Source organism: Strongylocentrotus purpuratus, unplaced genomic scaffold (assembly GCF_000002235.5).
Source record: "Strongylocentrotus purpuratus isolate Spur 01 unplaced genomic scaffold, Spur_5.0 spur5_scaffold_1, whole genome shotgun sequence".
Classification (NCBI taxonomy): domain Eukaryota; kingdom Metazoa; phylum Echinodermata; class Echinoidea; order Camarodonta; family Strongylocentrotidae; genus Strongylocentrotus; species Strongylocentrotus purpuratus.
This window is the reverse complement of record NW_022145594.1, coordinates 16,376,950-16,404,935: the sequence shown is the minus strand read 5'-3', so window position 1 is coordinate 16,404,935 and position 27,986 is coordinate 16,376,950. Positions and strand designations below refer to the sequence as shown.

Genomic DNA, 27,986 nt, shown 5'->3' with positions numbered 1-27,986 from the left:
CGATCCAATCAAGAGAAATTCACTGGCTCTCTTCAAAAATTCCCACTGCAAGATAGTTCAGAAGAAAGACAAGAAGATTGATTGAAGTGCTTCATAACAATGTAGCGCTATTTGGCCTAATCTACATCGCTCTTCTCTCTCAGACTTTGGTACTGATCTTCATTTACTAGGTATAAAGTCTTACCTGCTGCATTGCCTTAAGCAGCCTGACCAACCAGGGCCACCATATTGCTGTAAAGTCTTCGACGGAGCTGTCATCGTCCTCTGTCTGCCTGTTATCGGCATCAGTATGTTGATGGGTACGTCAACGAGGTCTTCATTCCAAGCCTCGAGAAGCAACTGCAGACTACCAAGAGATTAGATCTTGTTTGGGACCCTTACATTCCAGACAGTTAGAAAAGTCAGAGTCGGAAGAAATACAGATACTTCCACTTCAATGCCATCTGTGGGAGTTTGGGAGAGCCAAAGTCACGAGCACTTCCTGTGTTATACCCATATTCGGGTTGCGACACAACACCAGCATATCATGACACGGGAAAGAAGTCAGTCTAGCAGGCTTGAAAAGTGTACGATGATGCACAGAGACATTTGCTTATCTAGCCAAGCATTCCTTTTAGAAGATGACCGTTGACTCTGAGCCTTTTCAGGTTCTTGAAAGGCCGACCATTGTCTTGTAAGACGAGTCCATCAAACTCTATCAATGAGACAAGAAGAAGCCTCTAGTTCGACGCCCCGCCCCTAAGTCACACATATATGAATATATTTTTTGCGGGCTCCAACCCTAATATCTTTCAGTAAGTCCTTAAAAGCCCTGTACCAAATATGGCATGTGTACAACACCAAATCAATGTTATTTTAAATAAATTTCTTTTCAGTAGTATTCATTATTCAGGTAAAAAACAAACATCAATGGGATTATGCACTGTATGTGATGTGGGAGATCTGGAACAACACCCCTGCCCCCTTCACTCTTAACTGAATGTCTTTTTTAGGGGCTCCTTCCTTAATATCTTTCAGTTGGTCCTATTCTAATAGAGCCCTTAACTAAGAACAAACGGTCATATAACCACAAACCAATGTGATCTAACATTATATATAACATGGGGGCTCTGGCACAACGCCCCGCCCCCATTCACATATATATATATATATGCAAATAATGCTGGGGGCTCCTACCCTCACATCATTTAGAAGATCATAAGGAAGATTTTTACAACAACAAATCAATGTTATTTGATTTTATTTCTTATTCGGGGGCTCTGGAACGACGCCCCGCCCCCCAAATCGCACCTTCATAAATACTTTGTTGAGGGCTCCTACCATAACATCTTTTAGAATGACCTAAGGAAGCCCGTACCAAAAGATTGCGTTTGCACAACAACAAATCAATGTTATTTTAGCTTATTTCTTATTTGGGGCTCTGGGGCAACGCCCCTGTCCACCACACCCTTATATCAATTTTTTGCAGGGGGCTTCTATCCTAATATTGTTTAGTAAGTCCTAAGCAAGCCCTGTACCACAATCTGCATTTGTACAACAACAGATCAATGTTATTTGACCCTATTTCTTATTTGGGGGCTCCGGGACAACGCCCCTGCCCACCACACCCTTATTTGAAATTGTGGCTAGGGGCTCCTAATCTAATATCGTTCAGTAGGTCCTTAGGAAGCCCTGTACCAAAAATGACGCTTGTATCCGGCCGGTAACGATAATTTCACTAACCCACCTGACTAAGAGGAGGATCTAAGCTTTACAAATATGTGTCATAATTGTGATTAAGTTATGATAACACATCGATAATTCTCGGTTTAGTTTTATTCTGGGTCGCACTGTATACATTTTGTTAGACATTGATATAAACCCCTATATTGGGATTACATTAACTGGGATGCTTTCAACATTTGTCTCTTTTCATACATCATACAGTAAATTGTCTAAGAATCATACTTTGCAGTTAGGGGGGATGGACTGAATAATCGTTTGCGAGCTAGGACATTTTTTTAAAGATTTGTGAGGTCGCAGTGCAAAAAACTACATCTTGTAAAGAGAACAAAACCCAATCCTGTTGGGGTTATACTCACACTCTCATAACGGAAGACTAAAATACTTAAATTAACATCATATTATCATCTATAAATGCGAGTGAGTGTAACGAGCGAGCTTTTTTGCGGGGGGGGGGGGTCGCCCTCAGTCACTTTAATAGGGGCACGTTTATAAACAGAGTAAAAGGAAACACTTATTGAGAGGGATAAGACACCTATTAGAAAAAAAGACCATATTTAAATGTACAATGGGTCATTATCAGAGGTTAAAATAGGGCACTTCTTATACCTGAAAAGAAGCACTCACCAGGGTTGAAAAAGGCACTTATGAGAATTGTAAATGGGCATTTCAGTGTCGACGGAAATAGGGCACCCATCAGATTTTGATAGGGGCATTCATAAGCGTCGAAAATGGGCATTTATGAAAAGGGGATAGGTCTTTTATGCAAAGGAAAAGGGGCAACTATCATTGTTAAAAAGGGAAATTATCAGAGGGGAAAAGGGGGCACTTATGGCACCTGAAAAGAGGCACTGAACAGATATGAAAAGGTAGTACTTATGAACATAAAAAGGGACACTTTTAATAGGCGAAAAAGGGGCATTTATGAGAAGGGGAAGGAGCTCTTTTGAACGGGGTTACTTATAATAAGGAAAAGGGGGCACTTATTAGATTGGAAAAGGGGCACAATTAACAAAAAAAAGGTGCGCTTATCGGAGTTAAAAATGGGTAGTTATTAAAGGCATTGTTTAACAATGCCAAATCCAAGATGCTTGGCCCAACGTATTATTAGCGTCTGTGATTTGGTGTTATATTCAAGCCTTTAACAAATTGCACTTCAAAATGATTATGGAAGGAGCACTTGTCAAAGTAAAAGGAGCACCTTCAAAAATTTGAATATAGGGTAATTATCAAAAGTGAAGAGGGCACTTATAAAAAGGGGGGCACTTCTCGTACCTGAAAAGGGGCACTTAATAGAGATTAAAAACGGCACTTATGTGAATCGAAAAAGGACACATATCGTAAAGGAAAATAGGAACTTGTCGAAGGAAAAGGGGCACATTTTTAAAATAAAAAGGGCACTTATAATAGGTGAAAAGTAATAGGGGCACTTTTCGAGGTAAAAGGGGGCACTTCTTACGAAGGTATAGGGGCACTTTTTCTCTGTAAGAAGGGGCAGCTATGGAGGTATTTGAAAATGGGGGGGGGGGGGGGGGGATTGCGCACCCTGCCTCCCCGGGAGCGCCGCCTCTGGCTCTGAGGATGGCTTTTATATGTCCACGTTACCATGACACATGGGAAACGCTTGAGCTACTTAAATTCTTCTTAAAGTCTTCGCAGACACCGTGGTCCAATCTCGAACAAAACTACGACGGCTACACAATGACATTGCGAGGGCTTCACGTAGTCGTGTTTCGAAGACAATCGGGCAGATTCTTGCACTTCGTATTGTCTTCTTGAGGCGATAAATGCCCGATGCGTCTCTACTGAGGGCAAATGGATTCGCGAATTCACGAATGCATCAAGTTGCCGAAAAACCTTGCAAGGGTTCTTTTTCCTGTTGAATTCGTGAATTCGCGAATCCATTCGCCCTCAGTAGAGACTTAGCGCACCATACTTTCTTCGAAGCATTTCTCGAAAACTTTTTCCACATGGAACTTTCGGCGTCCATTTGTTAGTTACTTTCGCGATACAACTGAACTCTCTCGCGACTTTTGCATAGTTTGTTATCTCCACGTTTTACATCGTCTGCGACCGGGTTATTCTTCAGTGGACTGTAAAGCAAAGTTTTATTTACTTCACTCGCCAAGTCGGCTCATTCATTCAGTTTCACGCTTGAGCTAGTTAGAGGTGGACATTATACATATAACGCACGGCCCAGCGTGCGATAGCGGTGAATGCAGTACACGCGAGGTTTCTTTAGATTGATGCCGCCTCTGTGCAACGAGCCGCTTGAGGCGAGTTCACAGTGCGCATCAATCTGAAGAAACCGAGCGTACACTGCATTTACGTCACTCACAACAGGGTCAAGTGCGCTATTTGTTTTATAAAATAGCAACACATAATAATCAAATTAATGAACGAAAGTTTAGATCTAAAGTTAGAGTCTAAAAGAGTTAGATCTAGAGTTATGTTGATTCTAGAAAATGGAAAGATAAGACCGTGCAGGCTTACCAAAAAGTCGATGGGATTCTGCACTTGCCTTGAGTAAAAATAAAATCCATTCTTCAGACAGCTGAAATTGCTGGCTTTATTATAAATTTCAAAAGTCAAAATGGCCTAAATCAAATGCAAAAGAAAACAAAAAAAAATGTTTTTTTAGTAATACCCCGCTTTCCCGCTCTAGGTCTAGCTAGCTACACGTACGCTAACTTTTTTTTACTTTACTTTTTAAAAAAAACTTCCCATGACATGTAATGAGTGCTTAGTGTACATTATATGGGACGTACAGTGATAGATGGAATTTTTTTTAGTATATTCGAAATGACTTTTAGGTAACTACCTTTTCCTCCCACATCATCAACATTCATTCATTTCATCTAAAATATTTCATGAAATGCATTCAGAAAATGAAAAAAAAATAAAAAAATAAATAACCCGTGAAAAAAAATTATTGTTGCCGAAGCATTTGTCTTAGAACTAGTAGCATGTGTAGTTTATGGGAAAGTTTTTGGGCAGAGCAAATGTCGTCGGAGCAAATGTCACCAGAGCAAGTGTCGCTTCATACGGAGCAAATGTTGTAGGAGCTATTGTCGGCGGAGCAAATGTCACCGGAGCACGTCGCTTCATGCGGAGCAAATGTCGTTGGAGCAAATGTCGTCGGAGCAAATGTCGCCGGAGCAAGTGTCGCTTCATGTGGAGCAAATGTCGGCGGAGCAATTGTCGGCGGAGCATTTGTTGGCGGAGCAATTGTCGGCGGAGCAAATGTCGGCGGAGCAACTGTCGTTCGAGGAGCATTTGTCACCGGAGCATGTATCGCTTCATGCGGAGCTATTGGCGGAGGAGCAATTGTCGGCGGAGCAATTGTCGGCGGAGCAATTGTCGGCGGAGCATCTGTCGGCGGAGCTATTGTCGGCGGAGAAAATGTCGGCGGAGCATTTGACGACGGAGCAAATGTCGCGGAGCAAATGTCGCGAAGCAATTGTCGCGTTTTGCGGAGTAAATATCGGCGGAGCAATCGTCGGCGGAGCATGTGTCATGGAACCGATTTTGCACAAGGTGAAGATAAGAGACGTTCTATTTAACGAGGCGCAGCCGAGTTGAATGGAGCGTCTCAACTTTCACCGAATGCAACATATTGTTCCATTGCACGAATAAAGACCATTCGTTATTTATTTTATACAACACCTCGGACGTTAACGAGATTTAAACAATTTTTGTTTAAAGAACAATTTTTCTAAGCCTAAATCTCAGCGATTTTTTTTTTATTTGCCGAATTGCCGATAGTGAGCGCGCACAATTATTAAAGGCAGCAAACCATGCGCGCACCATGGGCGTACCAGGTTTTATGTTTATTGTTACGCGGAGTGCAATTTCTGTTGATCCATTCGTAACATTGCACGGTGACTTCACTTAGCTCACAATATATTTTGTACATCATTAGTGACGTCAGAGTGCAATGGTGCGAAAGGATCAAATGGAGTTGCACGGCTGGAGATTAATGCCGTTTAATGGTACTTTTAGCGCATGTCAAGTGACGCGTTTCGACCAGTCACGAAGCTTAAAATACTTGAGCCGTTTTATAATTTGTTTTCTTGGACGTCGCGACAGACTTTTATTACCACGTTGTTTATATTAATATAGCATAAATACCGAACACTTTCGTCGAAGAAGTTAATTTGGGCTAGTTTTGGACCGAGTTAGCTAGCGTTTTGGACTGTGGTATATTTCTAGTGATATCTTTTAATATTCATCAGCTACGTTCGTCGAGGAGGCACGAAAGCTGTACTACCCATTTTTGTAACTCTCTCAGCTGCACGGTGTCGGCTTTATATTGTCATTTTTGTTGGAACTGGCATCACTTCAAAGTTTGATAGTTTGTATCGGTGAGTAAAACCTTATTTTTTTCCTACTCAGCTTTATTTTTTTGAACCTTCGGGCTCTACACCGTCATCCGTTTAGCTGTGCTGGCTCGCTGATTATTGTCACGTCATCACCACATAACAGTGATCATAGTAAACTGAATCATCTCGAGGGAACCACCCCGGAGGTATAATCTCCGTCACGTTCAAAATTGAAAGCAACAATATAGCCTAATCAATAATACAAAATAACACATGTCAATCATTCAAAATCGAGTACAAAAAGGAGGATCGTTAATTAGTTCAGCAAAGCGTTCAATAATAAATCATAATCAAACCAAATCAGCATTACCGAGGTCAGGCGATGACGATGCTGATTATGGCGACGAAACGATGGCGATGACGAAGACGTAGACGGCGATGATGACGAAGACAGAGACGATGAAGAAGACGATGACGATGGTCTTGTTGATGAGACGATCAATCGATGGATGCGATAATGGTCATGAAGGTGATGTCAATGATGTGGTGATGACGTGACAATAATCAGCGAGCCAGCACAGCTAAACGGATGCCGGTGAGGTGATGACGATGGTAAGGGTGGCCCTGAAGGGCATCGCGAATAGACCAAATCGCGAATTATTCACGACGAAATTCGCGAAGTCGTGAATTTTATCGCCAATTTTTCACGACGAAATTAAAGATATCGTCAATTTCGTCGTGAATAATTGGCGATACAATTCACGACGAAATTCACGCCTGGCTTGTTTCGTCGCCAATTAGCGTCATGTAATTATTTTTGCCTTGCTATGCGGCCTGAATAGTCTAGCGGTGAACAATCCAGCCCCTTCAAGACGATTAAGACGAGACGTTTTTACCGTGATTTCTGTGAAAATGGTAGGTTTTTAACTTCATATTATGCTCTATTTGTATTTTATCATTGACAAGATAAGGATAAGGGTAATTTGACAGCGAAAAAATTGCCCGGTATGCCGGTTTGCATATAATAGTAGTAGATCTAGAGTCTACTTTGTCTTAATGCACTTGATGCATTGTCCCATACGTTTACTTCCATGTTGTATTAGGGTATTTTAGATTTGCACGTCAACAGCTTTGACAGTAACGTGTGACGTCATTTTAAGGCACTGCGCATGCGTTACGTCGTCTCAGTCGACGATCGAGAATGCGTCAATCTTGGTTTTCCTAAATCTAGTACATACATACATATTGATATTTATATAGCGCCTTTACATGCTCAAGGTATTAGTATGCCGCGTGCGCATAACATATACAGTTCCTCAGGTAGACAAAGGAACATCCCTTCCCTGCTATTATGTAATATGTGTAGAACAGGTGTCACATGCATATTCACCTGTTCTACACATTTTTACATAATAGCAGTGAAGGGATGTTCTTATGTTGAGGGTAGAATGAGGATCTGTATATTTTGTCCTCTTTCTTTGTCCGGGATGTTCATAGTGTTACTTCATGCATGCATGTATATCGTCGAGTTGTTGTGTGTGTGTCGCGGGAGTCGGATGTACACTGCAAATGCTTCCTGGAAACTGCCTACATCGACACCCTGGGATGTCTTTATCTGGAATTTATTCATGAATTTAGGAATTTCACCCTTCCTTCTCATGGCAGATTAAATTTTATGTTCTTTTGGACCAATTCTGTCAACTGAAATCTAAGCTAGATTTTGCCACTCATATCATTAAGAGTGCCATCAAAATCTGTAGTCCCACAGCAAGACTCTGATGTCTACAGCTTTCACATGGGCTACAGTCATACATGTACAGACATGTACAAGGAATCCACCTAGCTTCTAGTTCTACATTGTACAACTGGCAACCATGGTCAATACTGTAATGTATTATTATTATTACATTCCTTTCTCCACTATGAGTTGATTGAATTAACATGCCCAAGAAACCTAAATTTCCATGTGGTTCATGTGGGAAAAATGTGGCTTGGAAGTCAAAGGGCATTCAGTGTGAAGGTGAATGTGAACAGTGGTTCCATGCAGAGTGTATTAACTTTTACTCTACAGACTACAGTGCCCTAGGCACCAGCTCAATTGTGTGGATCTGCAACATCTGTGGAGTACACAATATCAGCAGGTCAGATCTACTCCTTCCCAGTGCCTTCAGTAGCAACCTCAGCAGCCAAAATCTGTTCAACCATTTGAACCACACTGACATTGAACCATGCACTACAAATCCTGACAGCAAGGATGAAGGCGAAAGTGATGACTCACTATGCCTTGGATCACCAAAGTTCTCCTCCTCACCAAGAACATTGAAAAAGAAACCCATCAACCCGACAAAGCCAAAGGCAAAAGTCTTAACAATACTCAACGTAAACTGCCAGAGTATTCGCGCTAAGAAGCAGTCATTTGCAATTCTTATACATCAACACAATCCAGATGTAGTAATAGAGACTGAATCCTGGCTGACGGAAGACATACGCAGTAGTGAAGTGTTCCCCACAGACCACTACAACATTGCAAGAAGGGATAGACCCAACGATCTCCATGGCGGTGTATTTCTTGCGATCAGGAAGGATCTTTTGGCATCCAGAGAAATTGAACTAGAAACTGACTGCGAGCTCATTTGGTGCAAGATCAGCATGCCAGGAGCCAAGACTTTCCATGTTGCGATGAAATGAGCCTCACAGAGCTCGAAAGGTCCTTGTCAAGACTGAGCCCCACCCACTCTGTTGTAATAGGCGGTGATTTCAACTTACCGGGATGGGATTGGAGAAACCAACAAGTCGGCAATTGCAGATATCCCAATCTCCATCGCAGACTGGGATCTCTCCTTGATGACCACGGTCTCACCCAAGTAGTTACTGAACCAACCAGATACCAGAACACACTTGACTTACTCCTTGTCAGTAATCCAACTGTAGTCAATGAGGTTACCGTTGTCCCAGGAGTGTCTGACCATGATTGCCCTCTCGTCAAGCTAAATGTGAGACCAACCAGGCGGCTCCAGATGAGGAGGAAAGTTTTACTCTACAGCAAAGCTCAGTGGGAGAAGTTTGGTGAGAGCATCGAAGCAGTCAGAGATGAGATAGAAGCTAAAGTAACATATGCCTCTGTGAATGAACTATGGCTCATCTTCAAGACTGGCATCGAGAAGGGCATCAATGACTTCATTCCTCAAAAGCTGACTCCACACAAAGCCAACTTACCATGGGTGACAAATGGCATCAGACGACTCATCAAGAAACGTGACAGACTGAGCAACGAGTGCAGACACCTCCGGAAGAGAGAGGGCCTCATTCCATATGTTCTGGAAGAGCGGCTCCGTGATCTCAAAAGAACACTCCAATTCGCACTCAGGAAAGCTTACTGGAACTATGTGGAGTCTATCTTTACTGTTGAAGATGATGACGAAGGACCAGGGAAGTACAACTGCATGAAGAGATTCTGGCAATTCATCAAGAATAACAGAAATGACAGTGCTGGAATTGCGGAACTCAAATCTGACGGCGTGCTATTCAGTGAACCTGCTGAGAAAGCTGATGCCCTGAATAGACAGTTCAAGAAGGTTTTTACCCAGGAAATTCCAATCCCTCCTCATCTGTTGCCAGATACTTCTGAACACGAATCGATGCCTGACATAGTGATAACCCTGAAGGGTATCGAGATGATGCTTAAGAAACTCAAACCACATAAAGCGCCAGGGCCCGATGGGATCACCCCACGCATCCTGAAGCAGCTATCCAGAGTCATCGCTCCCATCTTACGAATCATCTACAGACTCTCGTATGACACCGGCGAGATACCAGATGACTGGCACAAAGGAAACGTGGTGCCTGTCTACAAGAAAGGCGACAGAACCGATCCTAGCAACTATCGCCCAATCTCCCTCACATGTATCTGCTGCAAGATGATGGAGCACATCCTTGCAAGTAGCATCATGAGGCATGGCGATGAAAAGGACATCCTCCACCCCTCCAACATGGGTTCCGACCTAAGAGATCCTGCGAGCAACAACTACTAGGATTCGTTAGTGACCTCCACAAGAACATGGAGCTAGGTCTGCAAACTGATGTCCTTGTCATGGACTTCAGCAAAGCCTTTGACAAGGTCGGTCACCAGAGACTAATGCACAAGATGGACCAATATGGAGTGAGAGGCAAAAGCAACAGGTGGATCACCAACTTTCTTCACCATCGAACCCAGCAAGTTGTTCTAGAAGGCCATGCATCACCTGAGGTCGATGTCGACTCAGGAGTACCTCAAGGCTCTTTGGACCCTCTCTATTCCTGTACTACATCAACGACCTGCCAGACAAGCTCACCTCTCCAGTACGTCTCTTTGCAGACGACGCCATCATCTACCTAGCGATCAAGGGCAGACAAGACCCTCTTGAACTACAGGAGGACCTTAATAGGCTTGCTGAATGGTCCTCTGAATGGATGATGGAGCTCAACACGGACAAGTGCAAGACCATCACAGTGTCCAGAAAGAAGAGCCAGATACGACACCAGTACATCCTGAACAACACACCACTGGATGCAGTCTCATCAACCAAGTACCTTGGCATCACAATCACATCAGACTTGAAATGGGACAAACACATCACAAGCATATGCCAGAAAGCAAACAACACCCTTGCCTTCCTCAGACGAAATCTTCGGATCAACTCACCAAAACTGAAGAGTACTGCCTACAAAGCTCTAGTAAGATCACTCATTGAGTACAGTTCTACAGTTTGGGATCCCTCCTCTGCAAACCACATCCATCAAATAGAAATGGTACAAAGACGGGCTGCTAGATTCACCCTCAATCGGTACCACAACACATCTAGCGTGACCTCCATGCTCCAAAAACTTGACTGGACCACACTCGAGCAACGCAGAGAAAACTACAGACTGGTGATGATGTACAGGCTCCACAACAACCTGGTAGCACTCGACACAGCATCCTACATCAACCCTGTCACAAGACCCTCCAGGACTGCCCATGCACATAGCTACCAAGTCCTCCGTTCAAGAACTGAGCAGCATAAGCAGTCCTTCTTTCCAAGGACTGTGAGGAGTTGGAACAACCTGCCATCAGAAACAGTATGTGCCTCATCCGTCAATGCCTTCCGTCAATGCCTGACGGGAGGCAGCAACTAAGTCTGGGAACTTTTTACTTGCACCATGTAAATAGCATTGCACCATGCACCTTGCTCTCGTAAGCACACACACACTCATCAGTCTGCAAGAATCTTCAACTGTGAAGGAGGTAGACTTAACCCAAAGAAGAAGAAGAAGAGTGCAATCTAAAAGATTTCTAATTGTAGTTAACATGGGCAGTAACGTTGACATGCATGATCAGTCGGCGTTCGTCGTGTTCTCGTCCACTCAATCTTAAAGTCCCTATTTTCTACTACAATAGCACACTCGTCGACTCGAACTGAGCTGAGCTGAGTCACTCCAGCAAAGCATAGAGAGTCAAGGCTAACGCGTATTAACCTCTAGCACTGGATCTACGTGTCTATAGGCAGTAGACCTCTAGACTATTTGAATACATAAAAAGTCAATACTCTCACAACACACAGATGCACACAATCATGCCGATGAGGTTGATCGGAAAGTTTGACTCACAATTTGAATTTTTAAATTATTTTTTTCTAACATCGGAAAGTTGAAAAAACTAGTATTTTACTGCTTTTTAGGTGTCGTCAATTGTCATTAAAGTACCGATTTATTTTGAGTGAACTCACCCGAGTTTTGTACGATCGTCTAAACTGTTTTTAGTACGGTACACAACAAGTATAATAATGCTGCTAAAGTTCTATGTATATGTTTGGCCTAGGTCGGATGTTGTTTCCAGAGTGATGGTACTGCAGAGCAGGGTTTGAAAGATGTTTATTTTAAAAAATAAACCAAAAATTCTACGTGGCCAGGCCCAGACACAAACGGGTAACCGTGGTAACACTAACAATATGTAAAACTGTATCGGAGCTTGGAGATAATTGATTATTTGTGATACTGATAGATCTAAACTTCTGAAGCAAAATCAAACTCGTATTCCATATTCAATCCTGAAAATCTCTCTGCCAAATATAGATTCTGTTTCTCTGTGTAATCAAAAGTGTATTCTTTATGTTTTTATTGCAGGAGCTATTTACTACAAGCATGAAATAGACGCGACGCAGTTGAATTTAATTGAGCAACATGCATCGATTTGGCACCATTCAGTATCCAGTGATATTTCTTTTGTATTGTGTTGTTTCGGCAATATAACAATAAAGCAACGGTTTGACCGACTTGGCTGATCATTATGTGTGCTGAAAACCTTATCTTGGTTGTTCGGAGGTCGCCATTTTCCTTTTATATCGTCAACATTGACCTTCCGTGTCTTCATTCATCATCTGAACTCTTCCTTCGACATCAACAATTCGTTTCTTCGTTCATACTCATCATGATAACTTTACTTTCGCCATCATCGACATCGTTTCTTTGTATGAAGACCACGCCATTTTTCTGTTTGACAGTATACGAACCCCAGTTTGTATATTTACACCGTCGATTTCCGTTCTTTGTTTGAAGGTCGGGATTTACTCTTACCTTCCACATCGTCGACCTTTGTTTCTTCCACATCGTCAGAAAATTGCTATTCTTTTCCACATCGTCTCATTTTGTTTCTTCAAAATCGTCAGAAACTTGGGTCTTCTTTTCTACATCGTCGAATCTTGTTTCTTTGATATCATCAGAAACTCTACCTTCATCGTCATCGACATAATAGACCCTCGTTTCTTTGACATCGTCGGTTCATCATCATTGACAATAACATCCAACGCATTTGAGAAGTTTGATGATAATGTATTGTAATTTGAAAAGCGGCAGTCTTTCGCTTTATAAATAGAATACCTTAATTGTTATTGGAATATTTCCCGGCTAGATTTTAGCACGGATTTGAATAAATGCTCATGGTTTAAATGATTTATCTTGTGTCCACTATTTTTTTTTTATTGTAGCTGTCTGGTCTCTCGTGAATCACAGTAGAAAGAAAGGGGAGAATTAAATTAGGAATTAAATATTAATTGGAATGATGGCCGAGTTACGATCATCGATCATGATCATTCAACTCCTAATCCAGTTCTTGCGAAGATCATTCAAGTCCTAATCCAATTCTTGCCAAAACTCTATATGCAGCAACATCATTTAAACAAGCCACGAACATGCTATGAAACACTCATTTTTTATGGTAATCTATTTGATCTTGTTTGATTGTGTTTGTTACAAGGACACATCTGTATAATTTCTGAATGTATTATACACCGTATCAAACATTGCAGTAACTTCTTCCTTTTCAATATACTGCTCTAAGGATAAGCCATGTTGGGAGGGCCACAGCCTTCTGAAGTCTCTATACATGCATATTCCACATTCTTACTCTTTTTCTGCACCTTCCTTTCTTGCCCTTTTCTTCCTGTTTCTTGATCCCCTCATTTTTCTTTTTCTCCTTCCTCCTGTTTTTCCTTACTTCTCTCCCTTCTTTTCATCCTCTTTCTCTCTATTTTCTTATTCTCTCTCTTCTTCTGCCCCTCTTTCTCTCTCTTAATCCTTTCCCTTCCAATGCTCCTCTCATTCTTTTTTATTCTTCTGCTTCCTATCACTCCTCTCGTTCCTGTTTCTTAATTCATCATTTATACTTGTTCACCAGCTTTTGTATTAATGTACAGTTCAGATAAAATTAGTATGTTTTCTCTCTCTATAATGTTACTTACACATATCAGTCACATATATTGTTTCTAAATTATATTGATTTATTTCGAATGCATGTAACATTGTCTGTTTGGATTCATAGTGGCATAGATCTGTATTACTTTGATATGGAGTCAGGGCCCTTTTGACCCCAAACAGACGATATGTTAACCCTAAAAAGGCCGGGCTATTTGAGGTCTTAGTATGGCCGGGGGGGGGGGGCATTATGCCCCCCCCCCTTGAGATCTCGGCCAATTTCAGTTTTTGAAAAATTCACTCATTTGCATATTTATGGTAATTTATGCAAATAAAATCATACAAATCACATTTTTACCCATAAATCATATATTATTCATATTTAAGCATTCTTTTTCACTACATATATTCATTAGACCATTCTGAATAATAATACGACAAAAAAATTTGGAAGAGCCAGCTTATTCCTTATATTATCCCTTGTTTTGATCATTTCTTATGTATTTCATTGTTTTTTAACTTATGTATTTCATTGTTTTAGTTGTTTTATTTCATTTCTTACTACAATTCAACGATTTTGACTCCCAAAACAACCACCTAAACTTTAAACAAGACCAAATAACCCATGTTTGATGGGTAATAATATTATTATTATTATTATTTTAGGAAAAATGTCTTTTCCATATATTTTGTACACAAATCACGAAAATGAGCGATTTTCGGGCTGACATGCAAAGACAAAATGTCACTTGACCTTGTAACCGTAGGTCCGATTTTCAAAAAAATTCTTTTAAAAGTTGCGCAAGACTCGAAAGAAAAAAGTCAGTGAGCGGCGGGGCGCCATCCATATGCGTTCCCGAGCAATCGGAAAAATCGTGGAGGGGGGGGGGGCATAATGCCCCCTCCCGGCCTTATTAGGGTTAACGGTATAGCCACAATCAGGGTGCAAAACCATTTACACTTGGGTCCAAAAATAAAGTATGCAATAGAGCAGTTTCATCAACGCAAAATTGTTCATCCATACCCTGGGGTTAATACCCTGCAATATCCTTGAGGAAACTATCTTGGTTATCATTTTATGAGTATCAACACCACAGGGGGTGGTAGGTGTTACGGACACTACACAAAGCTACAGAAATGGAATTTTTCAGCATTATTTACCTTAACACTAAAATATTTTGCACTTCTTTGGGGAATTTCTTGGCCATTTGTGAAAAATAAAACAATTCACACTCCCTTCAGTCCATGAAATAGACGCAGTATACACATCAGAGGTAACACAAGGTCAAATCTGATAAATGACATTTTTTTCAAAACCTGAAACTTTTTAAAAAGCCAACCAAACATTGATAAATGAGACAAATTACAAACTTTAGTCCCATCTGTATACATATAAAAACAAATCAAATTGCTAGGAAGAATCGTTTCATATCATAAGTTGTCCAAAGTAACTTATGTACATAATCCTATGAGATGTTACGGACACTACACAAAGCTACCGAAATGGAATTTTCAAGCATTATTTATCTTAAAACTCAAATATTTTGCACTTTTGGGGGGAATTTCTCGGTCATTTGTGAAAAATAAAACAATTCATACTCACTTCAGTCCATAAATTAGACGCAGTATGCACATTAGAGGTAACACAAGGTCAAATCTGATAAATGACATTTTTTTCAAAACCTGAAACTTTTTAAAAAGCCAACCAAACATTGGTAAATGAGACAAATTACACACTTTAGTCCCATCTGTATACAAATAAAAACAAATCAAATTGCTAGGAAGGCTCGTTTCATATCATAAGTTGTCCAAAATAACTTATGTACAAAATCCTATAGGACACTACGGACACTACATTTTATACATAATACACTATAGTGTACATGCTATTCTTTGATGCAATATATAATTAATCCATTTGCCCTTTTTCTGCAATCATATGTTGTTGCTGCATATCTTGAGGCCAACAGAGAGTATCTTTTCATATCCTCATTACCAAGTCTCTCGGATAGGACTTAACCCTAATAAGGCCGGGGACCATTATGGACGCCCCCCCCCCTCCTCCGCGATTTTTCTGATTGTTCGGGAACGCATACGAATGGCGCCCCGCCGCTCGCTGACTTTTTTCTTTCGAGTCTTACACATCTATATTTTAAAACAATTTTTTTTTAAATCGGGGGTACAGTTACAAAGTCACATGACCTTTTGTTTTTGCATGTCAGCCCGAAATTGATTTTCGTGGTTTGTGTACAAAACATAAATTATGGAAATGTCATTTTTTCCTAAAAAGAGATGAAACATTGGTTATTGGGTCTTGTTTAAAATTTTGGTGTTTGTTTTGGGAGTCAAAATATTTGAATTATAAGTAGAAATAAAAAATAAAAAGAATAAAATAAAATACAGAAGTTGAAAAAACAATGAAATACATTATACAGTTATTGACTGGCAGGGGGTGTAATATAACATTATTTGGACCGCTGAAGGGAGTTATATTTCCCAAGTGGTTATATTTTCCCGAAGCGCGCAGCGCTGAGGGAAAATATGGTCACGAGGGGAAATATAACTCCCTTCAGGTCCAAAGAATGTTATATACCCCCTGCCAGTCAATAACTGTTATATTAGATAGCCCTTTTTTTGGGGGGGGGGGGGGGGGGGGGTCCCGAAAATTTTTCCCCTTTTTTCGGAAATTGCGGAAAAATAATCTGTTGAGATAGTTCAAGAAAGAAAAAAAAAACCTTACAAAAAAAAAAAAAATTACAAAAAAATTTGGGGGAAAAAAAAAAAAAAAAAAAATGACCAAAAAAATTCTTACCCAAAAAAGCATTTTTCGGGGAAAAAAGAAAATGTGGAAAAAATAATTTCAAGGGAAAAAAAAATTCATGAAAAAAAATATTGAAAAAATTAAATGACCCTCAGTAATGGTGTAATATGTGTAATGACATACAGTCCTCAAGAGGGCGACATGCATTGATTAAAAATATATTCATTTCACCAGCTGGTTAATATAACACCGAAAAGTGACCGGCCAGGAAAATATAACAATTTGGATCCTCACAATTGATATCACGTGACGTACTCTGGACCAATCACATCTCGGTATCTGTCTAAGCTATCTAATATAAGAAATTATCAAACAAGAGATAACATAAGGAATAACCTAGCTCTTCCAAAAATTGTTATCATTATCGTATTATTGTTTCAAATGGTCTAACGAATACATGTAGTTAAAAAGAATACTTTAATATAAAGAATATATGATTTATGGGTAAACAGGTGAATTTTATGACCCTATTTTCATAAATTACCATACAGTTGTACATATGCAAAAAATTAAATTAACCTTCGTATTCAATACACTTGACTTGACATGCGTGCACATTTTCGCGGCGATCGGACGTTTCACGGCCGAGATCTTAGGGGGTGGGGGCATAATGCCCCCCCCCCGGCCATATCAAGACATCAAATAGCCCGGCCCTTTTAGGGTTAAAGGGAAGTCCACCCTTTCAATAGAAGCAGAAAACATAATTTAGTGTTCTATGTATTTCCAGGGGTGGCCGAATTGAAGTGTTTTTTCTTCTTCTCCATCTTCTCTGCTCACTTTTAAACATTGAAAGAAGCATAACTATTTAGACAATTAAGGAAGATGAAAGAAGACATATTAACAATGACATAACGAAGGTAAGCATGAGGAAAGATTAAAAGAAGGAAGAAGAGAATAAAAAGGATAATAACTTAAGAAAAGAAAAAGAAGAATAAAAAAAAACTTGAAGGATAAGAATTTGAAATAAGGAAAAGGAAGAACAATACAAGAAAAACTAGACATAATACTTGTTTTGAACAAGTATAGGTGGGCTGGTCAACTAAAATTGGAGACAAAATAGAGCAAAAATTAAACGAGATACTGCTAAAAACAATGTTATTGATGTAATGATGTAAACGAAATTCACCTTCCATAGGCATAACACGCAACGTAAGAAATTTCTGATATGTGCCCTTTAATCGTAATTTTCACTATGATGACGAGATCAAAATGAATAATGGTGACAACTGACCTTGTAGAGAATTGTCTTAGCTACAACATATCGAAATTTGGAAGAAAATCGATCAAAATTACAGAGATACAATAAATTTTACATAAATATGCTGACGTCATAATATGCAAATTCGTATTTTGAGTTCCAAGGCCATTGTGATGATGTCACGACACACTTAATGGCCAAATGAGACATGGAAACATATTTCCGACTCATACTCTATCTAAATATGAAAAAAAATTGAGGATTCCGGTGCATTCCAAAGAGCTATAACGGATTTTGTATAGGCATGTTTTTGCCCATATATGCTATGTATTAAAAAAGCTCGCGCGCACTGACATTTATCTTGAATTGACGCTCATCTTGTTAATAATGGTCATAAAGAGAAAAAAATGGTATCAAATTCCGCGAAAAAATATGAAAAATATCATGCAAGAAAAAAAAATGGCGATTCTATGTTTGTTAATGGTGTTACGCGCGAAAACGCGCGCGCGTGCTCGTACGCTCGATTTTTTATAAAATGCCTTTAAATGTCCTGAAACGTATGCAAAAAAAATTTGAGACGATTTTGAGCATTTAAAAATTTTGCGCGCGCATTGACGCGCGGACGTACGCACACGTGCGCGTTTTTTGACCTGAAATTGACCGGACTGATATTGACCTTGATCATGATAAATATGAATGAGAAATAACTTACCGTTATGAAATTATGATCATAAGTAAATTTTCAGAAAATTTCACAAAATGGCGCCTAGATGACGTCATCAGTCAAGGTCAAGGTTGAAAACCTTACTTTGTTTTGTCCATATGGCTATACATATGTGTGCTAAATATCAAATCATTTGATTGAGCCATTTTCAACTTATCTTGCTAACAAAAAAGTGGGTCGAAATAAGAAAAATAAATAAATAAATAAATAAATAAATAATAATAAAGGCAATTTTAACAAAAATATAAGGTGGTCTGTATTAGATACAGCCCACCTGATAATAAATAAATAAAGGCAATTTTAACAAAAATATAAGGTGGTCTGTATTAGATACAGCCCACCTGATAAAAGGAAGAAGAGAAGAAAAAAAGAGGATAAACAGTACGTCGTGTAGCATAATCAAGGTGAGCCTATTAAGCATGGAAACCCTAGATTTTTGAAAAGACGATGTACTTCATTATTTTGAGTAACTCTGAAAAGATAAATGTATCTCATAGGACCTTACAAGATTTGCTCAGTGAGACCGAAAAACAATATTTCCAAGGAATTTACATGTTTTGTTAATTTCTTTAGTAATGTTAGTAATGTTTGATCTTCTTGGTAATTTGAGTAATGTCAATTTGTTAAGTTATGATAGAAATATTTGATTTTCTTGTTAATATAAGTAATGACAATTAGTTAAGTTATGTAGGTAATATTTTGTTTTCTTGGTAATTTGAGTAATGTTAATTCCATTAGTAATATCGATTTTGTTTGAAGTAATTTTGATTTGTGTACATGTACAGCGCTTTGAAACTTTTGTCACAAGCGCTATATAAATTTGTCATATTATTATTATTATTATTATATGTTTGGAAAAGAAAGTTCCCATGGTGTCCTTGTATATTACAGTTTTGTATGGAGTTTCGAGAAGATTGTACTGCATGCATTTTTCTCGTTTCGTACATGTATGTGCTGCAGGATATATTCAGTATATTTAGAACCCATTTTTAGGAACTCGTCAAAATAGCGTTGACAAATTTGGGGTCGTAAAAAGACCACAGTCTGTACTTTATAAAGAGTATTTCGATTAACTAAGTGGTGTACTTGTAAAACCTTAAAACAGGAATAAAGCATTTTTTTTTTAAAGTGATAATTATTATATTTTCAAAACTATGGTGTAATCAATAATCATGTCTGATACGTTTATTCAATAATCCTCAGATGTTCGGTAATTGTTGTTGGTGGTGGCAATGGAACCAGTATTAAAAAAATCCTCAGATATATATATAAATGTCAGTAAACAAGTCAAATACGACCTCAGTCTAATTTTTTTCTCTCTCTCCATCAAATAGTGAGCTTAATTTATCGAGAGAAATTGCGAGCAAAAACGTAGACGATGAGATTTCATAATTTATATGTAAATTCCCTCCAAGGGGGTGTCCTCCAAAGAAGGTATTTTCCATAGTCCTCAGGAGACACTAGTCATACACGTACTGGTGCGTGCCCTTAGCCTCAATTTCAATTCAATACTTAAGTACACAATTTAAGCTTTTTACTTAGTATTTGGCTTAGATAAAATACTTAGCCAATTTTGGTACCCAATTCAAATTTTTGGCTACCGGTAAGTATTTTACCCTTTATTTAAGTCAACTCCTACCAGAATTAAGCCAATTATTTGGAGGCCTTGATTGGCAGGCATATGGTTTTCTTAAGCAGTATTATAACCTGCGCACAATTATATCAACGCGCATTTACTACAATGGATCAATTGCGCAAATACTTTTGGTTGACCGTGTGACGTTACAATGCTTATCAGTAAGTATTTTACTTAGATTTTGTCTTACGTAAGTACAAGTCTAAAATGCGATTTGAATACGAGATAAGTAAATTACTTAACTTAGCCATTTACTTGGTAATTTGTTTTACTTATGCGTATTGAATTGAATACCGGTCCAGGTGTTTATGTGTGTGTGGACATAAAATACAATGTAGTGACTTATACATTTTGTAGGTTGGCAATTGAATGATTAAAATGTTGTATTTTCTCATGCATCATACATATTTGATGTCATAGACAGCTTTTACAATGTTAACATTTATTTTAGAACACTGTTATCCAGAAAAAGAGGTACAATTTGGCTTGCAGGCCTTGATCATACTCCTTCTGTAGTGTCCGTAACACAGATCTGTAGTGTCCGTAACACTGGCTCCTACTCTTTTCTACCCTCGATATTGAAACTTATACACAATGACGCATTTAATTTGATACTTTATTACTTCTAACTAATATTATTGAAATAAAATATTGATATTAAATAACTCGTAAGTTAATTTTTTTTAATTTCTTAAAATTAAATTCATGGAAAATAGCTTATTTGTTTGCGAAATATCATATCCAGGAGAAAACCTTCAAGGAAAAGAGAATTTTTGTTATTCATAGAGAAGAGTAACTGTATCAAATCAAATTTGAATTGCAAATTAGTAGTATTTAGTTATCAAGCTTTGATTTTACACCATCACAGACTTGTGTAATTTGTGTTACGAATACTACATACGTTACGGACACTACAAATGCCATTCATTAAATTGCAACAAAAAACTGTTACGCTAATAGCTGAATATTATTATACCACAGCTAGTTCCCGGAGTTAGTTAAACAAAGCAAAGTATATACAAAATTTGGAAGTATTTTCACATCGCATGAATTACACCGTTACGGACGCTACAGGAAATTCCGGACAAAATTTATGATTGGAATGTGGGCATATATTTTCGTAACGCTTGTATCTTTGTTTGATTTTTAGTTTCTGATGATAGGACAACATGTTACTCAGAAAATATAACCAATTACCAATTGATATAATGCTAAAATATATGAATTATAGAGGCAAACTTATGCACAAAGCTGTTTTTTCAAAAAAGCGTTACGCTTGTCTCTCTTCACAGAAGTAACCACTGTATCGCAATTCTTGGGTCAACTCTCAAGCCGTAAAAAAATACTGAGTGGAGATAAAAATGACTATAAGATGGCATGAAAAGATATGGCATATCTTGTGTAATTCCACAGTAACACCTTATAAAAAAGACACATTTTTGAAGTGCAAAATGCGTAACAGCCAAAAAGTGGTATTTTTGGCCCTCTATTTCCACTCTCACACAGCCAACACAAAGGAAATTCAAAACAAAGTTGCTGCCTGATGAAGAACTCATATGGTCCAACATTTCAGGCCACAAGACATTTGATTAGATGACTTTGTGTTTCCAGTAGAGATGCGTAACACTGTACGTAAAATAGTTGCACCCTGATTGTGGCTATACCGTAAACGTGTCCGTTAATATGTGTCTACATTATGCATCACGTATTCCATAATGAATAATATGAAGTATTAGCCCTGCATTGTTAATAATAAAACATGACCTGGGCTTCTTCTCTTTTCTACTTGTAGTATCTATACAAGTGTATGTACTTTAATCACGATTGTTAATAAAGTGATATTGAAACAAAAACTGCCTACAACAGTAAACTCAAATAGGGCATTTGTCATCATTATTCATCTTCAAACACATTTGTTTTGACAATCCTTGCAGTAGTGTGTGCTAATTTGTGCCACAAAATTTTGGGCTGCCAACACTTCAGATTTCTTGAAACCTCTCAAAAACTGATTACAATTAAAACGTGTAGTGTTTGTTGACACATGACCAACACCAAACATGATTATGGTCAAATTTGTTAAGTTATTTTAATATAAACTGTATAAACAAGTATGAACATAGGAAAATAGATTTGTAGTTGATACACACAGCTTTTGTAATAGATTTTCAAGAACGTTGAAAATGTACTTAAACGGCTTTTGCCGAAAGGTTGGGTAGCGTCACGTCGCCCTGAATGGAATGCAACCATTCGTACAAAGCCCCCCCCCCCGGTTTTGCCCAAAGGGTGCGTTGGCTAGTCTTCCAACGTCTGTTGTTTATAATAGAATTTAAGGAATAGAAATTTAAGACGTTTAAATTCAAATAATCAAAATAGAAACAGATTAAAAATACTATCCATTTCTTTCTATGTATATAATTTATTTCTTGATGTGAACTAGTCATGCATAACAATCTTTACAAATGAAATAACAAATAACAAATAAATGAATAATTAATGGAGTAGGCCTACCGCCTTAACGCCTTTCAGGATAAGCTGGCTGGGGGGGGGGGGGGCTTTCTGAATTCCATTCATAGAAAGACATGGAAATTATTTTGTGTTATTTAAATAAATAAATGACTGATATGCAAGATTAGGTTAACACCTTTATTTTTCATTTTTAAATATCAAAGTAAATTATTTGATTGTGTTTCTTGACATTTATTGATCTAATTCTTATAAAATGCCTGATCTTAAACGCTACGTAACTAGTTCTTTTTAATTTATAATCTGTTTCTATTTTGATCATTTAAATTTAAACGACTTAAAATTCTATTGCTTAAATTCTATTATAAACGACTGGCGTGGAAGACTAGTCAACGCACCGTATTGGCAAAACCGGGGGAAAAAAACGTGATTTTTACATTTTTTGGGGGGTGCAAATTTTGAAATTCTTGAGGGCCAAAAAAAAAAAAATGTGCTCACTACCTCCTCCCCTCCCCCCCGCCCCCCCCCCCCTGAGCGAATTTTCGGCCGGCGCGATTTCCAAATTTTCGGGAGCAAAAAAAAAAATAGTGCTCACTACCCCCTCCCCCCCCCCCTCCTTTTTGGCCAGTGCGGTGTTCAAATTTTCGGGAGCAAAAAAAAAAAAAAGTTGGGCCACCTCCCTTAAGAAATCCTGGATCCGCGCCTGTTCATAAAAACATGTATAACAAGAGACCAATGGACCTTGTGTTTAACAGAGCCTGTGAAATTAGTGGCCACAGCACTTACTATACTATATTATCACTTGTGCCCTTGGGTAACTACTTCGGCAATGTACAACAGATGATTATTTTTTAAATCCCTCCCATGCATAAACATCTGGCAATATTACGTACAAAAGACGTACAAGAGACCTTAAAGTAATAATTTTCCAGAATTGAGACCCTTAAGGGAGCACTGCCCCTGAGTTCTCATGAGGGGCAAGGTAATCAATACAAACAAATTCAGATCCCTCTCAATTGTCAAATTTTATTGAGTGCCAGCATTAAGTTTTAGAGTCAAAGTAAAGAAATTGTTATATACACGTAGGACAATTTGGGGGGGGGGGGGGGTTCCGTGAGAGGTAAGGTACCTCAACGACCTATCATTTCTCAGGAATGACTCCTGCCAAATTTGATTGAATTCTGTTATTTATTTTTTCAAAGAAAAATTAAACATATTAATAAGAAGCTCTGAATGTACACTATTTATAATTGTAAACGGTAAGGGCATTACAAGGACACATTTTTTGGTAAGGCAAATGGCAATTTGTTTCTTAAATCTTTTAAGCTATTTGATAACATGATTGTATTGTGGGTTAACAATATACATCGTGATTTCAGATATATATTATTAAGCATGTACTGTCCAATATGCAATGTCCAAAATCGGGTAAAGTTCATCAATAAACCAGTCTCACAAGAGTCGAGTAAGGAAGGGAAATGGACTATTTCTGTGTCTTTCAGTCCAGCTTCGCAAGTTCACAAATTTACTAGTGTTCATGGTGTCAGTGGCGGATCCAGGGGGGGGGGGGGCCGGGGGGCCCGGGCCCCTCCCCTTGAGAAAAAAATCATGTAAAATCACGTGATTTTTACCTTTTTTTTTCGGCCGGCGCGATTTTCAAATTTTCGGGAGCAAAAAAACAAACAAGTTGGGCCCCCTCCCCTAAGAAATCCTGGATCCGCGCCTGCATGGTGTTGTACCCATGTCTACTACGCAGGGGCAACAGGTGTTGGAGCTTTGAAGAAGGGTCCAGCATCGATTCGGCAAACGTGACACAGAGACTGCACCTTCTGGCCCGAATGTACAAAGGAGGTTTGTCGACAAACCGGGGTTGTTGACAAACCTCCTTTGTGAATTCGGGCCTCTGTCTCTGAGGGTTGGTAGCTTTAGTTGATCTATACAGTGTAGCACCAGAGTAGCGTATATCACAACACAGGACGATCTGGCAAGCACACTTTTGGATACGCTCTATTGCTTCTCCTTGTTTCTTTGTGATGCCACCCGACCAGACTGGGACAGCGTATTCCAAGACGGGTCGACAGTTCTCAGGTATATGGTCACTACATCAGCAAGGATAAGGCGAGAGGGTATCGGAAAAATAGCTCGGGCAATGTCCTGCTCAGATGATTCTTGGCAGTGGCGGCGAAGTCTGAGGCTTCTACAAATGCGCTTCACCTGCCAAACACTATAGAAGGAAATATAAATATATTATAGTTTAAACCCTAAATAAAATTAAATAAATACTATAATAATATTCCACCCAGCAACGCATACATGTGCAAAAAAATCATATGATATATAAACAGGGGCCCCCAACAGCTTGATTTAAAATTATGCAGTAGCATTATCAGATATTTTATGAGCATGCAATTCAAAGCAATGATACATGTAGGTTGGTTTTATGTTATTTAAAACAAATGTTCCAGGTTTTGAAAGATTTATATTTCGGGTTAGGTACAGCCATGAATAAAATTATAACAAATATAAAAACATCACGTATAAAAAAAACTTGTTTTATAGTTCATACCTCTCTTCCTGATGCCATGTCAATAATGCTCAATGTATATCCTGCTACAAAATAAGTGGCAATATGTTAAAGTACTGTGCATTATAGAATTTGTGAAATCAAGGAGCAAAAACAAATTTTGAACAACTTAGAAAAGCATCCACATTTACAATGAATAACTGTTTTCACATCTGATATATCAAGTTGTTAGCTTAGAAATACTAGTTACTCATGTGTTTAGATCCTAATAATGGTTTACACATAACCTAAAGTATTGCAGAACACTTTTGGGGTTGAAATCACATGAATTGCACATTTACAATGACTTGAAAATATGTTCAGGACAAATTTCAAAGAACATCAAATATTCAAAGGTCATACATGTAGGTCTGTGACATTATTCCAGATTAAAAGAACATCAAGACTCGAAAACGTACCGGTATTACCAGTACAGTTCTATTGAAAACAATATTATAGAAATAAGAACCTCGCTCAATTCATAATGTGGAAGGAGGAGAAACAAGAAACAAGAAAGGGAAATATTGAAAAGGGGACATCCACCCCCCCCCCCCCATGGTTGTGGCGTAGCGATGGGGGGGGGGGTGATACTTGGCCTCAAATATTTGTCGAAAACAATTATTGAAAACATACATTTCTGAACAAATAAATAAAAAAGGCATGCTACAATAATGTACATGGCCCATCACCCTCCCCCAATCAGTCCAACCACGCTGCTCCATTCGGCCCACCCTCCCTGCATCATTCCCCTGGGACAAGTACATATCACCTACAATTTGCGTCAAGGTTTTGTCATCAAGGGGCTGATATCATGTCCCTAACCCTCAGCAAAGGAAGGAAGGGACGGAGAGGAGGTTGTAGGGACTATGGTAAATACACAATATAGCAAGATATATTTTCCATATAAATAAGGAAGTTAGATTTTCAAGATTTTAAGCCAAATAGATATGATTTTGTGACCGTTAGACGTTACGCGAACGGTGGCGTACCCTGTATAATACCGGTATGTCTTAAACAAAGTATATTGTATATATATATATATATAGGGGGCTTGAACACTTTCGGACCTTGACGGTTTTTGCGTCATGTAGCGTACACAGAGGTAATGTGATCCGAATATGAACCAAATTTGATGGGGGTGGGGGTGGGGGTGATGGGTAAGGAGGTCTGATAATGTCTAGTGCAAAAAAAAAAAAAAAAAATGCTGTGATAATTTTTTTGGGGTATTTAGTATGGGGCTGGAATATCTAGCCCTCGATCATAGCAACAAACAGGCAGGATATAATGATAAATACAGAACAAACCAGGCGCACGTTCCCAGGGGGGGGCATCGGGCCCTGCCCCCCCCCCCCCCCGCAAAAAAAGAGAGAGAGAGAGAGAAAGAGAGAAGGGAAAGGGAAAGAGGAGAGAAAGAGAAAGAAAGAAGAGGAGGAAAAAAAGAAAAGGGGGAAAGAAGAAGATCGGGGGTGGGGGACCGAAAGGGCCATGCATCCCAGCTGTTACCTACCCCACCCCCCCCCCGTCAAAACATGAGAGAGAAGGAAGGAAAGAGAAAGAAAAAGGGAAAGAGGAGACAAAGGGCAGGAAAAAAAAAGAAAGAAGAAAAAAGAACAAGGAGGATATCACTTGTAATTTTCCCGCCAACAACTTGCCATTGCTTCCCCCACCCCGCCCCAAAAAGGGGGGAGGAAGGGAAAGGGAAAGAGGAGCTAAAAAGGAACAAAAACAGGAAGAAGAAAAGAAAAGGGTGAAAAGAAGGGGGAACAGTTGCGTCTAATCCCGCAAAAACGTGTGGATCGGGGGGGGGGGGCGAAAGGCCCTTGACTCCCCCATCAAACTTAAAACAGAGAGAAGGGAGGGAAGGGAAAAGAAAAGAGGAGAGAAAGGGAAAGAAACAAAGAGAGAGAAGAAAGGTAGGGGTCACCAGTTGCGATTTTTCCCTCCAACAAGGTGTAGATCGGGGGGGGGGGGGGGGGGTGGGCACTGGCGTATTGATGGAGGAGGGGCTTGGGGGGGACAGATGCCCCCAAATATAATTAAAACGTGGTTTATTTTCTAATTCAATACCAGTGATTTACAAATGTTGCTGGAATGACATAATTTTCCGACATTTTTCCTCAATCTTTAGTAATTATACTATTTTTTTTGCGTTTGTTGGAAAATGGCAAATTCCTAAATAAAGAAAGAAAGAATAGTAACCTGCCTTTCTCACAAAATAATAAGGTGTCAAAATTTGCTCATCTGACCGTGAATAAATGCATAAAACCCCTGATCTTCCGGGGCTCTGCCCCTTGGATTTCACCTAGGGTCCTAAGGTGGGCACTTGGATGCTCATCTGGCCGTAATTAAAACCTAAAACCTCTGAGCTTTAGGGGGCTCCGCCCCCTGGAAACATATGCCAATTCGTGACCTGCCTGTGTCACAAATAAGATATCAAAATATACTCATCTGACGGTAATTTAATGTACAAAACGCCTGAGCTTGACCCCACACCTATTTGTGTCCTGCCAGTGTCACAAATATGGTATAAAAATATGATCATCTGACCGTAATTCATTGCCCAAAACCCCTGAGCTTCCGGGGCTCCGCCCCCTGGACCCCATGCCAATTCGTGACCTGCCAGTGTCACAAATAAGGTATCAACATATGCTCACCTGACCTTTAGCTCAAATCCTGCCATGAGACTGCTAGCGCTATTGTGCTCTGTGCACGCGAGCGCGCTATCGATTGATTGCTTCGTTCATGCTAGCGAGCCACCGCTACTCTGCTTTGTGCACACTAGCAAGCAGGCGCGTACGCAGGGGGGGGGGGGGGGTTAAACCCCCCCCCC

At 39.3% G+C, this 27,986-nt stretch overlaps 1 protein-coding gene across 1 annotated transcript; it reads left to right on the top strand.

Annotated features, from left to right (window-relative positions):
* The first annotated feature begins 8,728 nt into the window (after nt 1–8,728).
* LOC586335 lies at nt 8,729–10,075 on the top strand. The gene has a single exon (XM_011676351.1). It carries the CDS (start codon nt 8,729–8,731, stop codon nt 10,073–10,075), a length of 1,347 nt encoding a protein of 448 aa, XP_011674653.1.
* The last annotated feature ends 17,911 nt before the right edge of the window (nt 10,076–27,986 follow it).

What these genes read in the sequence shown, in the direction of transcription:
- LOC586335 (XM_011676351.1), top strand. Translation starts at nt 8,729, where the DNA reads ATGAGCCTCACAGAGCTCGAAAGGTCCTTGTCAAGACTGAGCCCCACC.